This window comes from Manis pentadactyla, chromosome 4, assembly GCF_030020395.1.
Source record: "Manis pentadactyla isolate mManPen7 chromosome 4, mManPen7.hap1, whole genome shotgun sequence".
NCBI classification, from domain to species: Eukaryota; Metazoa; Chordata; class Mammalia; order Pholidota; family Manidae; genus Manis; species Manis pentadactyla.
Genome location: NC_080022.1, coordinates 145,427,147 through 145,443,009, shown reverse-complemented (window position 1 = coordinate 145,443,009; position 15,863 = coordinate 145,427,147). Strand labels below are relative to the sequence as shown.

The 15,863-nt window shown below is 37.4% G+C and overlaps 1 protein-coding gene across 4 annotated transcripts in view; it reads left to right on the top strand.

Moving 5' to 3' along the window:
* The window catches only part of NF1 (neurofibromin 1), a 304,417-nt gene extending 289,161 nt beyond the window's left edge, over positions 1 to 15,256 (top strand). For all 4 annotated transcript variants that reach the window (XM_057501129.1, XM_057501130.1, XM_036906309.2 and 1 more), the window contains 2 exons: positions 549 to 765; positions 11,608 to 15,256. In XM_057501129.1, the coding sequence (XP_057357112.1) occupies positions 549 to 765; positions 11,608 to 11,750 (360 nt within the window). In that variant the 3' untranslated portion in view covers positions 11,751 to 15,256. The remainder of the gene's footprint in view (positions 1 to 548; positions 766 to 11,607) is intronic.
* The last annotated feature ends 607 nt before the right edge of the window (positions 15,257 to 15,863 follow it).

Genomic DNA, 15,863 nt, shown 5'->3' with positions numbered 1-15,863 from the left:
TCTGATTTTAAGAATTAGGTGTTTAGTTTGTGGTCTTGTTTTGTTATCACTATCTTTTGATATGCAAATGCTGTCATTTAAAAAATGGGCCTAAAGTCCCAGAAATAAGTCTGTCATGTGGAAATTTTGTACTTTAATTGCCAGAAACCTTCTGAGCCCTTCAAATTTTTTTTGTTAGTCTGATCTCTAAATGGCAGCTGTAATAATGATGGTCTACTCATTTTCTCTGTTTTGGAAAATCAGCTAGACATCATTGCCAATGATTGTATTTTCACAGGATTAATTCATTTTTGTCTGTGCATGCCTTTCAGTAATTGCAGGTTGATCTGGAAGCTGTAAGCAGAAGCTGAAAAATATTCCCAGTTGTTAAGTCCCATGATAGTCTATGATTATTACTCCACCCCCTTTTTTTAAGGATCTGTAATACAAAGGAAGACAAATAGTAAATTAAGCCCCAAACAAAAATTGAATTCTTTTTGGCTTCAAAGGGGATTTACAAAAAAAAAAAAAAGACTGAAGCTAAAATAATTTCCTGTTTTCCATTACAGCAAACACAAATCCCAGACTATGCAGAGCTTATTGTTAAGTTTCTTGATGCCTTGATTGACACGTATTTGCCTGGAATTGATGAAGAAACCAGTGAGGAGTCCCTCCTGACACCCACATCTCCTTATCCTCCTGCAGTGCAGAGCCAGCTTAGTATTACTGCTAACCTTAACCTTTCTAATTCCATGACCTCACTTGCAACTTCCCAGCATTCCCCAGGTCAGTAAATGTAATCTTTATGTAAATTTGAGCAATAATATTAATATACCAACATTAGGAATTCCCTTGTTAATCAGTTTATAGTAGATTTTGTTCCTTTTTATCATGAGATTCATCTTAATTTCTTCTTTACATTGTACCTGACTTGAATTTTGTTATTCTATAAAGCTTTCTACTTTCAAACAGTTATACATAAGATAGTGAAATGTTCATAGTGTTCACATAGTGTTCCAAGATTGATAAGTTTTTAGAGTTTGGGCAGGAAGAGCAACCTTGAAGGTACATTATCCTGTAAGTGAAGAAAATCGTAATCCCCTTACTAGATATATTAACCTTGACTGAAGGGCTTCTATATCTCTGATTCAACATACTGTATCCAAAAAAATATCACCCCACTTCCCTAATGCCAGCAACAGATCAATCATCCAGAGACCAACCTGAAAATCTAGGAGTAGAGAACAACCAGACAAAAAAGGCATCTCAAGAATAGTATCTTAAAGCCCATTAGCATATGCCTTTCTATGACTTAACTCTTAGGTCCAAGTGGGGAAGTATATTAATTGAACATGCACCTAAGAGGTAGATAATGCTGAGAAGCAATAGCTCATCTCTCGGGTGGGACTGAGACAAACAAGATGACAGAAATGGCGAATCTACAGCTTTTTGCACTCACTCAGTGTCAGTGAATAGTTTCATACAACTGTGCCCGGCCCTGGAAGTGTTACTCAGTACGGAACTGTCATGTGTGTTATGATGACAGTGGCTAATGAAGGAAAGCTGCCATGATGGTTATGCTTTCTATTTGGAATGATAACATTCTAAAATGGTTAAAATAAAAGGAGTTTTGTATTAAAGGTTCCATTATCTGAAAAACATCTCATTCTGTAAGGAAAAGTTATCTGAATAGTTCTTTTAAGCATTAGCATGGATTTTCTTTTAAAAAGCCAAATGATGTATTGTATTTATCCATAGTTTATAATCCCAGTTTTGCACAAACATTTAAGCATACAGATTCGAAGTTTCTGAAGAACTTGGCAAATATGATATCCAATTTGTATTATAAGCCATTATATTAAAAAACTGTATTCATGTATCAAGTTTTGGTCAGCACAGGAAACAAATTATTTGATCCAGCATTTATTTTTCAATCACCTTATTGCATCTAGTCAGTAAAAAGATTCCTTTTTTTCCTCGAGAAATAAGAGAATTTTGACCAACATTTATTTTTCTCTTATGACCATGTTCATTTGCCCCCATCACTTACTCCCTAGACAGTGTTTCCCTAAGTGTGGTCTGGGAGACCGGCAGCAGCATCATTTGGGAGCTTGTTAGAACTGCAGGTGCTGGAGTCCCACCACAGACCTCCTGCCCAAGAAACTCCAGCAGTGGGGCCCTGCCATCTGTATCATAATCTGTATTTTAATAAACACCCTAGCTCATTCCTGCACACACAAGACTTTGAGAAGCCCTGCCCTCGGGTATGCCTGTGGTCTTGCCCCACTATCAGCATCTCAACTGTTAAAGCCAGAGGAAAACTTAAAATGTACTTTCTTCTAGATATTATAGCCACTGAATGCGTTCTCTCACCACCGCCCTCACCCCCAATAAAATCTTAGCCTTGTGGAGTTAGGGGTACTAAAGAGGTAATTTAGTTCAGGTGCGCAGTGTTCTGCACAATGAGGAGACAGGTGTAAGCGGCTAAGTTAACTACTTTACCACCTAGTTCTTACCTAGAGCCAAGGCCAGTGCTACCACATTCATCGCCTTCCGTATCTATGACACCTCTCTCATTCCCCTTTCCCTTCCCATTTTTCTTTCATTTATTTGTTTATGTATTTCTATCTCATTACTCCCATCTGCATTACTGTAAGTCCTTTTCTTCTGTAGAGCTGTTTTCTGGGTTTTTTGTTATTTATAATGCTGACCACAGTTAGAGAATTCATAAACTCTTATCTATATTGGTCTTACTGTTTTTAAAGTTTGGTGCATTTTGACCAAACTTTTGCCTCTTGGGCTACCAAAGTGGTGTTGAACTTGTCAAAATAATTAGTTGTTTTTATATTGACATAGTTTTTACCCACACTAATTGTTAAGGGGCTCTCTGACCACCATTGTCCACTAATGGAGACAATAAAATAATCACGTTGAGAATAAAGGTACCATTACAGTTCCCCTGCTAGTTGATTAATTGCTTATGTCTTATGTTAGTTGCACATTAGCCATATCATTTGCTTAAAAAAAAATCCTAATTTGCAACTGCCTACTTAAAATTGTTTATAAAAATCAGAGAATAGCGTATATGGTTTTGGTTACAGTCTTAAACCGATGGTGTCACCTCCAGTAGTCACCTCAGTAGCTCTCCAAAGATGGCTGCTAGAATAGACTTACTGCACCCTGGAACCTCTGACTTTTCTCAAAAGAAAGTGAAGCTTTAAAAGTAAGACAACTCATTAAGTAGAATCATGGTGTTCAGCATTTCTTGGCTCTGGATTGTAAATTGTTTGTCCTTTGGTTTGTCAGATTTTTTTACTACATGTTTTTGGAGAAAGGGTTCTCTTTTCAATAGTGACTTCACTTCGATGAAACCCATTTATATCTCTAAATTGTGGGCTTATCTCCATGCAATGATCCCAATTTCTCTATGTACCTAAGTGTGTTTTGTCATTTGCTGTTATGGGACAACTCTTGAGTTAATATTTTGTTTGTAATTAGGTATGCTGCTTTATATCTTTAGCTCCGTGTAATCTTATGTCCTTATCTCCCCCATTCTTTATGGAACTGAGTTTGCTGATAACAAACACATATAAAAAAAGTGGTGAATCTTATCCAAATTCCTAACTCAATCCATCATTTCAACTTTGCTATTTAGCTGTATAGATACCAAAATATTTCCCTATCTCCACTCCCATTAGCCAAGTCCTATGCAGAAGTATTTAAAGAGGCTCTGTGTCACTCCCTGAAACAGAGCTAAGTGTGGTTTACCATCCAATTATCCAACATCAGCCTTCTTTAAGCAGGTGAAAGCCCTGTTGCCCTGTGTCAAAAAGCAAAAGTTACTGATTGGCACACAGATCAGCTCTTTGCTACAACTGTCCATTTCAGTGTACAACTCTGCATTCTAGATATTTGGTGTTTTTAGTGGCAGGACAGCCACTAAGCTATAGTTTCTTTTGGTCTCCAACACTCTCTGTTGTCAAATCAGGTAGATAAGAGATTCATAAACTCCCTACCTCCCAAGTATTAAACCTTTCTTAAATAAAAATTTGGGTGGTAATTCATCAGTCAACAGCTTTTAAGGAAGTGGTGTTCTTTTACATACAGCAATTGTTTCTGAAAATGCATTCTTCTTGATGAATTATCATGGGCCACTTGTCTAACCCCTTAGCACAAGGAGGATTGTTTTTTAAGGCCATGTTTAAAAATACATAAATGACTGTCTTTTGACTCCCTCCCTGTTAGAAATTGAACTTGGCATCAGTGGAGACAATGGGCTGTACTCAGACTTCAGTACGTATAAAATTCTGTTAACTGAGGCCCTTTTAATCAAGTGGACCTGAAATGTTGCCTCTTCAGATTTTCCCAAATACCACAAAGAGAACCCCAAAGAGAATCCATGAAAGTTACTCTATGATATATAAGAATATTTCAAATATGGTATTGCAATCCATTATTAGATCTAGTGTAGCTGAGCCAGTCATGAACTGAAGAACGCAATTAGAACTAGAAAACCTATCTACCTAAAAATGCCATATATGAGACTTCATCTTGCTTAAGGCCAAGCCATGAGTGGTACTCTTAGGTGGTAAGCAAGTCTTTTTAAAGCCATATTTTGAATGTTTTATAACCATTTTATTTTAGGTACACATTTCAAGTGGTCTCCCTACAAACTCTCTAGATATTAAAGAGCAAGTGTTCTAGAAATAAAAATCGAGATGGAATTATATGGACTTAGTACTTATTAAAAAGAAATAGATCCATTTCCAATGTGTTAAAATTTAATTTATACTGTACAAAGGTGTAATATTTTTCACACTGTAATTTAATTGAGTAAGCATTTGAACACCTATTTTGTAAGTGTATACTAGGCACTCTGGGACATTTAAAGATGAGAGGGACCTTGGTCTCTAGAGACTTTACAGTTTTTGCTTATGGATCTTAGCATTGGGTTTTGAGATAAAGTTGTTATTTTCTTCTGATCCATCATTGTTTAACAAATTCTATTCAGGTTCTTTGATTTTAAGGACGATATTAATACTACCCTGATCTGTGGAAAATAATCAAAATTCCAGATGTTTATTCTATAGATCATTCATTGTTTACTGTACACAAGAGATTATGTTAGATCCAGGGGAGCAGGGAAGCTAGTAGGACATGGTATCTGCCCTCAACTAGATCTCAGGGTAATAAGAATAGTAAAATGTACACAGATGACTGCTTTGACCTCTTTTTGTGGTCCTTGTCATGTTGTACCTTGTACTGTAAGTACTCTGGTAGTTCAAAGGGACATGTGTTTGGAAGACTCAGGTAATAATGGCAGAATTTTTATAATATTTTAACCTGAAAAAATGTGAGATATGTGGTATTTTTTAACAAAAACAAGGCTTTTATCTATTTTTAATGTTTTTTGCTAGAAAACAATCTTTTAACTTATTTCCCTGTCAGTGTATTTTACAATTAGTATTGGAGTATGAGCTTTTTAGAGCAAAGACCTACTTAGTTGGGCTTTATTTTAAACTCACCTCTTCCTCTTAGTTTTGAAGTGGCTGTGTCTGTCAGTTATTCACTCACTTTGCTTCTGCAATGCAGACCTCCCTCCTGGGATGCTGGGTGGATCGACTAGGAATCACAAGCATTCCAAAATCAATGTTGCTATGAGCTGTGTGCACAGTGAAGGTTCATCAAAACCATTTCTCTAAATTTAGACCGAGCTCAGAGTCAGTAACACTCCTAACATGTTTACCAGGTTTTAAATGTCTCCCTCTTAGAAGAAACTTAAAAGCCTCTCGATTTTCATGTTTTAGGGAAATGCTTAAGGGTGTCCAAAAACTTTGTTTGGTTTGGATTTTACTTCTCTTTGATTCATTGTCCTTTTTCTTTGTTATCACCCTGTTCTGTATGGGAGAAAATTACTTTAAACTGAACAATTGCTTGGTAAAATTTCTGCTAATTTTTCATCTTTTTAGCTTAATTCTTGATTTAAGCTAAATTCTTAATTCTAATAAAGGTGGTAAAAACACATCTGTCTGTGAGAGTATAGGTTCTACATTTATTTATACAGAGTGTAATATTTAGGAAACTGATGGTCAGAGTTCAGTGATTAAAACCATATTCCTCATGAAACCCCGGGAACATAATTTACCGATAGCTAGTCATATTTCACCCTTTTAAACAATCTTAGGGACCTCACTCACTTTTGTTTTTTCTTTCATTCTGTGTCTGAAGCTTCTCTGCCTTGCTCTAAGTCAGCGGTTTTCATGCAGCTGTTCCCTCACCAAGGTACTCTTTACTTTTGTCCTCTTTGCACGAAATACGGCTTCTCCTGCACTCTTCCTGGGCATATAGCATGAGACTTCATTCACCATTCCTTCAAGCACAGTCTGGCTCAGCACCTGAAGACTTTGTAAAGCCACCGCTTTAAGGTCTGGGTGCTTACGGGCACTGCAGGGCTGTGTCCTGCCCTGATTCAGGAGCTGCTCACACTCCCCTTGCACACTGAGGATGCAGTCCCAACCCTGGATTAACACCGCCAGGTCAGCGAGAAACTTCAGGGAGAGTTCATAGACAAAGCAGGGTATGTGGTTTGAGGAAGAGTTTTTAGCTTGGGAAATACTTGTTTTCCCCAAATATAAAGTTGACCCCAGTTTTTCCTTAGAAAGTAAATCACCTGCATTAAAAAAAAAAAAAAAATACGGTCCTAAATAGCTCTAAGGACTAAGAAGAAAAAAATATATCTATATCTAATGTATAAATGATGCCTTTTCTTTCTTTTACTCTTCTATAATTATTATACAGAAAGATAAGACCTACTAGAAAAAGAAATGTTAGCAAATGATGAAAGTCCTTTTAAATTTTTCTTAAAATTCTTAGTTATTGTTTTGTATATCTAGCTCAAAATACAAATATTTCTAAATATATATATTTAGTATGTTTCCATGAATGCATTTGTATGTTCTGTACAAGCCGTGGATACCTTTCTTCTAAGAAGATTTATTACATTTTGTGCTTATTTACATTAGCTTCAGCAGTTTTACAAATTCTAGTATAAAATTTGAGTTCTTTGCATTTGTTCTAGAACCACTTTCAGTATACCAGTTGGTCTTTCTTATTTCAGGCATTAGGAGCATCTTGATTTGTATATTATTTTATGTATCTGCTAAAAGTCTTCACAAAGATTATTTTATCTGATTCTTTTAACAACCCTTCGAAAAATGCAATTTCCTGTTATCCTTAATTGCCAGATTAAGAACTAGAACAAAATAAGAGTTCTGATCCAACCAAGACTCAAACCTGGGACTTCTGACGTTTGCCTCATTACATATGTCACAAATGAGCTTTCTGTCATTTGCCTTCTCATATATGTAATAAGACTTTTCTGACAGGTTTGCCATGTTATACATGTAATAAACTAAGCAATGCAGAGTCAGGTAACCTACTAGCATTCCTGTGCACATGGTGGAGATTTGGATTATTATTAGTCCCGTTTTTGTTGTGTCACTCCTCACAAATTACCTAACCCATTTTTCCTTAGCTCTTCAAGAACTAAAAGGGATTCAATTCCTTTATTATTTCATGAAATTATTAGGTTCCAGTTTGGAAAACCACTCTGGTGTTTAGAAAACAGGTGAATTTCTTTAAGTGTTTCATTACTTTTCGGGTTTGATCTGTATGCTTAGTTGTCAAAATAAACAGACCCTGATACCTGCCTTCAAGGAACTTATGTTTGAGCAGAGGAGATAGACTTAAATAACTAAAATGTAATCTAATAACCATTTTTCCCACTTGACTCAATTCACTAAATTTTGGCCAATAACACCTTTTATTTAGGACTTTGTCTGGAACCACCACAATTCATTGAAGCATAGTACCTATTAATATACTACTGCAGAGCATGTGGAGAATGCCCAGCGGCTCCTTCTGCCCTGCATGTTTATAACCAATGGCATGTTTGACCTCAGTGTATGTGTAGGGGACTTTGGACTAGAAAATCAGAACCACAAGTTTTTACCTGTGTTTGATTCAGGTGTTGGCCCACATTTATTTCATTTCTGTCACCTCATTGATTTTTGCTTTTGTGCCCACTTAGGTCAAAAGGAAGAACCAGTGTTTAGAGGCATTAGAGAGACCAGAATGCAAAGCCCCACAGGGGCCTGGATGAAAAGAAGCGCAGCGCCAGGGTCTGCTCACGAATTTAAAATACAGCGTGTGCCGTGCAGGAGGGACTCTGTCTCCACTCGCGCAGTCTGGCTGACAGTCTGAGAATTTTACCTGTAGAATGTTGAAACCAAAATCTTTCACTAGCTTCTAGAGATTAAATTTTAGAGGATAAAAAGAAAGAATGCCAAAACTCTTAAAAGTGAGACTTCTGCTTAAAAACTTAAATGCCAGAAGCAGAGCCTATGACCATTCTTTTCATACTAACTTGGCTTTTATAAGATGCTATATTTTGGTATAAATATAATGCTTTTTTTACTGATTTTTTTCTTAATAATGACCCTTCCAAGATTTTTATGTTAGCTTCCCCATTGATCCTTAAAGTAAAACATCTTTGCTGTGAAGTTAAACTTAGGACCATCATCAGTCATAGGGCATTTACCTACATGTGACTTGTAGAGTTGGGTCATTAAGTAGGAATAAAACATATAAAAACATGAATTGAAGTGAAAATTGAATTTGACAGTATAAGTAAGACATCAACCTCTCACGTAACATTGAAGCTTTGGGTTATGAGTGACGGGGCTACGCCAGTGATACTTTAACATTTTTAATTAAAAGGAACATGTTCATTAGATAAAAAATTAGAAAATTCAGAAAAAATAAGAAAAAATCACCTGTGACTCTACCACTTTAAGATTACCACTGTTAACACTTCAGTGCATCTCCTTCCAGGTTCTTTTCTTTACATAGTTGAGGTCATTAAAAATTTAATAGCTTGCTTTGTACCTTAACAGGAGATAAATAAGGCTTTTACATTTTTATTCAGAGGTCTGAAGGGTATTTGCTTAACAAAACAGAAAATAGAATGTGGTTAGTATTTCTTTGAAGAAATCTTCACCCTAGTAACTTTATGTTACTATAATACAAAATTTTAATTCTTCAGAATATCACTGAGCAGGCTCTTGTCCTCAGACAGAAGCATTGCCTTGTGGTGGAAGGACTTATTTCCCCCAAGAGGGAGCCATCCTCTAGCAGAGCGAGGCTGCTCCAAAGGCAAGCACCCAGGAAAGGGCCCCAGGGCAGCAGAGTGGACATCCTGGTGTTTGTCCATGCTGTGGCCCTCCTGATGGCCATCTCCTAGTTGTTTCAAACTCCTGCCTTTTTAAAGACCTAATTTTGTCTGAATCTTAATTCCTAGTAAGGAAATGCCCCCAAATAAGGAACTACGGACTTTGATTTATCAGCCACATGCATCTTTAAGGAAATGGAAGGCTAAATACACTGACAAGTTCATGATAATTTCAAGTGAAGGAAGCTTTAAAAAAATTTTTTTTTGTCGTTTGCACTACAAATATGGCACCACCCCCTGGAGATCAGGTGTTGCATGCATTTTTGGCTCTGAATTACAGTCATCACATTTAAAAATAGAAGCATTCAGCAAAACTAGTATTTATTGAAAGACAGCAAATAGACCTTACAAGAAAACAGAAGTGAATAAGTGATCTTTTGTCCTTCTAAGCGCTTTTACTTCATAGAGGAAATAAGACATATACAGAAGTTGTAGGCAAAAGGTAATAATATATAAATGCCATATAAAAAGCAGGAACAAAGTTGTTCTGACAGAAGGCAGAAGAATTCATCATGAAGGAAACAGATGAGAAAAATATGGATTGAATTTTTGTCTTGTAGAGTTAGTCAAAGCAATTAAAAAAGACTGCACAAATTCACACCACAAAGTTCAAGGCAATTCAGGAGAACGCTGAGTAGTCTTCTTTCAATTTTGTTATTTTTTTTTTTAATGGCTCTGGAAAAGACACAGAAAAATATGCAGAAGAGAGTAAAAATCATCCAGAAATTTGTTCCCCTAAGACAAATTCTGTGAATACTGTGCTGTGTTTTCTTCCATTCTCCTCCTATGCCTATGATTAGAACAGATTGGAGGTGCTAGTTCACTGTGCTTGCCTCTGGAGAGGTGTTGCTGGCATTTTTGACTCTGCACTCACACTCTTAGCCCAGTGCACTTCTTCATAAACAAACACTGGCAAATGCCCATGTTCCTTTGATAAGTTGAAGACAGCAAACCCCCACTGAGGCTGTGTAAATCAGGCCATGTGCCTGTAGATTAGATGCCTTACACTCTGAACTGAAGTCAAGGCTGAATCCAAATGAAGGATGTGTGACTCGTAGAAGGAGGCATCACAAACCCGGTTCCTGTTCAGGAGCCAAGAAATAGGCAGGTGGACCTATGTACATTTTCCATAGCATAAGTACTTTTGACTTGAAATGGCACTTTTTGTCCAAAAATAGAGACATTTCCATTGTCAAATTTAATGTTTATTTTAAAATTCGGATGGTACAGATAAGAACGAAGTAAAAATTACTTGAAATAACGCCATCCAGAGGTAACGTATTTTGGCAAATGTTTCCCAGCCTTTTTTTTTCCTACTCCAATATTATGGTCATGTTCCTGTGTCAGTAAATGTCAGTCAGTACTTTACACATTTTGATGCAGATTACTGAAATGCTGTCCAGCTGTTTTCTCTCCCACCAATAGTTATGCCAAAGGTGGGCACCACCAGTAAATTGTTTTGGTAAATTTTATTGAAGTATAACAGAAAAGTACACATCACAAGTTTACAACCTCAGGAACTTTAAAGAAGTAGACACATTTAAAAATCCAGCATCCACATCAAGAAACAGAACATTACCAGCACTTTGAGAAGCCATCCTCAATCCCCCACCCATGTCACTACTTCCCCAGGGTAACCACAATTCTGTTAGCTGTCTAATTTTTAATCTTTATGAATTTGATGGGTGAAAAATATCTCGTTTTTGCTTCTGGTTATTTTTATGAAGCTTCTACTTAGATTATTTATAAAATTCAGTGTATGACCCAGTTTTTGGAGGTTTAATCTCCATGGGAGAAATAAATGCTATCTGTTGTAGATATGGAACGTGGAACGACTTTGCCATAGTTGGAAAGGTCAAAGCCAGGATCATACAGTATGACCTTTGTAATCTATTATTTTCTCAGTAAATATTTGAGTTCCTTTGGGACAGGCACTGTGATTAAAAATAAATAAAAAGCATCTGCCCTTCTTTGAAATGACGTATTTCAGTAACTTCTGCAACTGTAGAGTGTATTCTGTATTTAAGCACCGGTAAAGACTATGTGGCTAGAACCTGACCTCTGCTGGTATGACTTGGAGGAAGGAGTGTAAGTCTTGTCTGGGTGGCTGTTTAAGCCTTTCATTTAGCTCAAGCCTTCCTGCCTCTAGCTTTTCCTTGCAACTGTTTGGGGGTTTTTTTGTGTATCAAGGTCTTTGTAAACAATCTAGCAGTTGACTGTTAAAATGAAATATGCAAAAACAACTTGCCGGGCTGTATCTATTATACAGTTCATGAGATTCTATACTGGAGCTTAACACCAGAGGAGAGGGAGTAACTGGCTCCTCTGTTTCTATCCAGGAATCGACAAGGAGAATGTTGAACTCTCCCCCACCACTGGGCACTGTAACAGTGGACGAACTCGCCATGGATCCGCAAGCCAAGTGCAGAAGCAAAGAAGTGCTGGCAGTTTCAAACGTAATAGCATTAAGAAGATAGTGTGAAGCTTTCTTTCTTTCCTTTTTCAAACAGACGTAACTTACACGGGCTCTTCACTAATGGCCCTTCACCACCGTGCTGTGAACCCGCACTTCATGTTTTATGACAAGCCCCTCTGATCTGCCATGTGGCCAGATGATCAACTCTTGGAAGCATTGCCTAAATTTAATGCTGCTTTTTCCTTAACATTTTTTCTTCTACTTTTGGTGTGTTTGATTTAAGCAAGTGTTCAGAACGACTGCAAAGAAAGTGGGAGGTCAGGACACTTGAACTGAGAACATCCCAATTGTGAGAGAGGATGAATTCTTGAATATTGCTACTACTGGCCAGCTATGAAAGCCATTTGCACAGAGCTCTGCCTTCTATGTTTTCCCCCTCTTCATCATGCAAAGTAAAGTGTTAGTCTTATTTACATACTTTTCAAGATAGAAGTTATGGGAGAAATAATATAACCCCAGTATGTTTAATCTTTTAGCTGTGGACTTTTTTTTACCTTATAAAACTGAAGGAACCAATAGAGGTCAAGCCTTGGGGACTTCACACTGTAAAGCCACAGGCGAGGTACTTTGAGGGGTGGTGGGATTTCATATTTTGTAGTGGGTTCTTAAGAAATACTAACACTTGAGTATTAGCAATAATTACAGAAAAATAAGCATAACCATAATATATCTTAACATTACCAAATGAAAAGGGTGGCTTCTGAGACCTTAGCCAGACTCAGTCATCCTAACTAGTTTCTTTCTTACTCTAGTTGATTATCTTTTAATCTTTAAATACACTAAAAGTTGTTGGGGGGGCGGTCTTTTGTTTTTGTAACCCAAAACTATACTAAGTATAGTAGTTTTACGTTTTTCCCCTCCTCTTTCCCCCCAAATAATTCTGAGCAGGGTAATAAATGAACAAAGTGTTGAAAACCGTTCCTAGAAGGTAATTTTCAAAGATGCGTGCATTAGCTCCATAGGAGAATGGATGGTACGTGACTTTTAGGGTATATGGGTAGCTGACACTTTTATTCTGTTTAACTTTTTTTCCCCCAGAAATACAGAGTATGGTGTATGTTATCAAAACTTTCTTTGATAAAATGCATTTTCAATGTCTTGTAATCTCCCACCTCCCCTCCAAAAATCAGGAATCTCTTTAGCAAAACATATGGGCTCTAGACGATAGAATTGCATCTAATCACTGTGAAAAGACTGGTCAGTCTGCATTGTATGACAATAGGGGACCTTCAGAGTTGCTGCTGCTATACTGAATGGTATGGATTATCATGGGTTGGAATCTCCATAGTAATGCAGATCCAATTTTATTGTGGTACCTGTGGTGTGCAAAATAATTTGATTTCAGTGAGCATATAAGTATCTGGACGTTCCAATTTAGGACTAAACCATATTTATTATGAAAAGATATTATCTCCCTAACTCCCAAGTTCTCTTTATTTGTTAAGATGTAATAGCTTTGGGAAGGGAAAAGAAACCTATGGGAGGGGGAGTTTCCCGTAGTCCTATTTGATGAGTGGATTTCAGTAAATTAAATTCCACAGCTAAATCAATACATAATGGTACATTTAAGTGTTCTGATTTTAATAATATAACACATTTCACATTTATCCACACAGTAACGATGTAATATGTTAATGTAAATAAAATTGCTTTTGATATTCAGAAATAACAATTTAATTTTTTAATTTGTTTACAGTCCTGGGAAAAGTTAAGAACCATTTGCCAAAATAAAAGAAAAAACCTTAGTATTAATAGTTATTTTGACATAGAATTGTTGGAAAATATTGAAGACAGGTGCAATTAACTAAACTTCTGTTTTTAATTATTGTAGAGGCTGCATTAGAATAGAATGTTTATAAAATAACAGAGCAACTAAAACTATAAAGAACCTAAAACTAAAACTGAGCTTAGAAATCAGCAACCCGATGCCAAGCTGCCAGTAAGGTCTTGGTTCTCCCACAGCCCAGTGCTTTCTGAGATGCGTATCACAACTTCTTGCCTCCGGGAGTCGAAGGCGAACGGGAACCTTTCATCACTTCAGTTCTGTGTTTTCTCTTTGTTGGTTTGGCGCGTCGAATGGCAGGTGGTGTAATGCCATTTTGCTTCTCCCATCAAAACAGAGAAACTTCCAAAGGTTTACTGTTAAAAATACTGAGCTTTCCATAAGTGAGTTTTCCAAGGTATATCCCTTAAATGTATTATTCGTTGTTTCCCTCTACTGGAATGAGTAGAATGAATTCAGTCGAAGTACCTCATGAAATCAGCGTTGCACACATCAGAATTGAGCCCTCCTTGAACTGCATAAATACTTTTGACCAGTACATCCTGGAAATTCAAAAACGTACTAAGGTTTAAAACTTACCTTATTTAAAGAACTTCCAACTTTTGAGGGAAATCAAGCTTTCCAAGTAACTAAAAAGATCATAAGATAAATCTCTCACCAATATGCTTCCCTTGAGAAGTGAAACACTTTTAGGCCTCAAACCTGTGATCTACACAAATTTTTAAGTTCAGAGCAAGTTGCCCATTTTGTCTAATCTGATGTAAAGCCTGTATAAAGAGCATTATAAGTAATTTGTTTAGGGTTTATGGACGTTTCCCCTGACTTTTTAAAAAGGAAAATATTAACTCGTCACGTTTTTGTCATGCATAACCTACCTGTTTTACCACCGCTCCAGTGCCAACACTGAGGCGCGATTCACTGGCCTTGGGGGAAGGCGGCCAGTGCTCTGTCCTTCATCCACTTAACACCCGTTCATCTGCGGCTCTGTGCTGGTCCTGAGCCAGGCGCTGAGGATGCCGCAGCGAACCGGCAGCTTCTACCCCTACAGAACGTAAGCTTTCCCTGCTAAGTGGGTTTTGGGGTTTTTCAGTTTTGCTTTGGCTTTTTGTTTGTTTTTTTGGGTTTGTTTTCCTTTCCCCTCCCCGCAACCCTCCCCCCCCCCGCATAATGAGGCATGTCTTACTCAATGTTATGCAATGGACTTAAACAAAAATTTACTCTTAGGTGTCAGCCACACAGTTTTTTTTAATGCAGTACATTCACCTGTAAATAGTTTGTGTAAAATTTGACAGAAAAGTATATTTACTACACTGTAAATACATGTGATGATATATTGTATTATTTTGCTTTTTTTGTAAAGCAGTTAGTTGCTGTACATGGATAACAAACAAAAATTTGATTATTCTTGTGTTAGTATTGTTAACTTCTTCCTGCGACTGCGTTACATCAGTTAAAGAAGATACTGTGTATTGTAAACTTACATTGTATATGATAACTTCCTCTCCTTATCACCTGGGCCCAAACTTTGGCAGTTGCCTTGTCTGCAGCCTTGTTGATACTGTAAGAAGTTGTACCAGCAGGAGAAATACTGCCCATCAGATAAAACCGATCATTGTAGGGGAAACTGGAGAAATCCATTTCAGGTCACTGTTGTTCCCCCTTCCCATTTTCCTCCCTGTGTATGTATTCCATCTCCTCTTTTTTTAAGTAAAATGTAAATTCAATCCGCTCTAAGATGTGGGGAGTTATTTAATTTCTTCACATGCATCAGCTCTGTTTTCTTACTTTCTCCCACCATTCCTTCATCTTTTGAGCATTAGGCTATTTCCTCAAGGCCTTTGGTTCTCTTCCACTCCTAGCCTCCCACAGGTAAGACCTTTCAATTTGCAGAACCTCTGTGAACTAGCAATACAATGATTTTTGTGACATGTGTAGAGAAGGAGAAAGTTTTCCTTGAGGCTCTTGGGGACCCTGGTCGGGTCTGAAGTTTAAACTGACAAAGACAGATTAACAGAAGAAGTGCGAAGCAATTACTTAGTCTAAGTTTTACATGACACAGGAGCCTTCTTAAGGAAAGGAAAATGGAAGGGACAGTTAAGCCTGAGTGTTAATGAAGACTGGGCAGCCAGGATAGGTCAGGGAGTGTGAGCTAAGTGCAGGAACCAGAGGAAACACCAGGCCCCTGGCCCCTTGGGGCCCCTTGTCTCAGCTTTGGAGGTGAGGCTGCTCTTTGCTTCTGGGCATAGGGAGGACCATCTCATGGGACAGTTTTACGTCCTGTTTGTTTTGGGGCAGGGTGGACAGGACAGGGGAAAGGTCTAGTGACCTAACTGCCT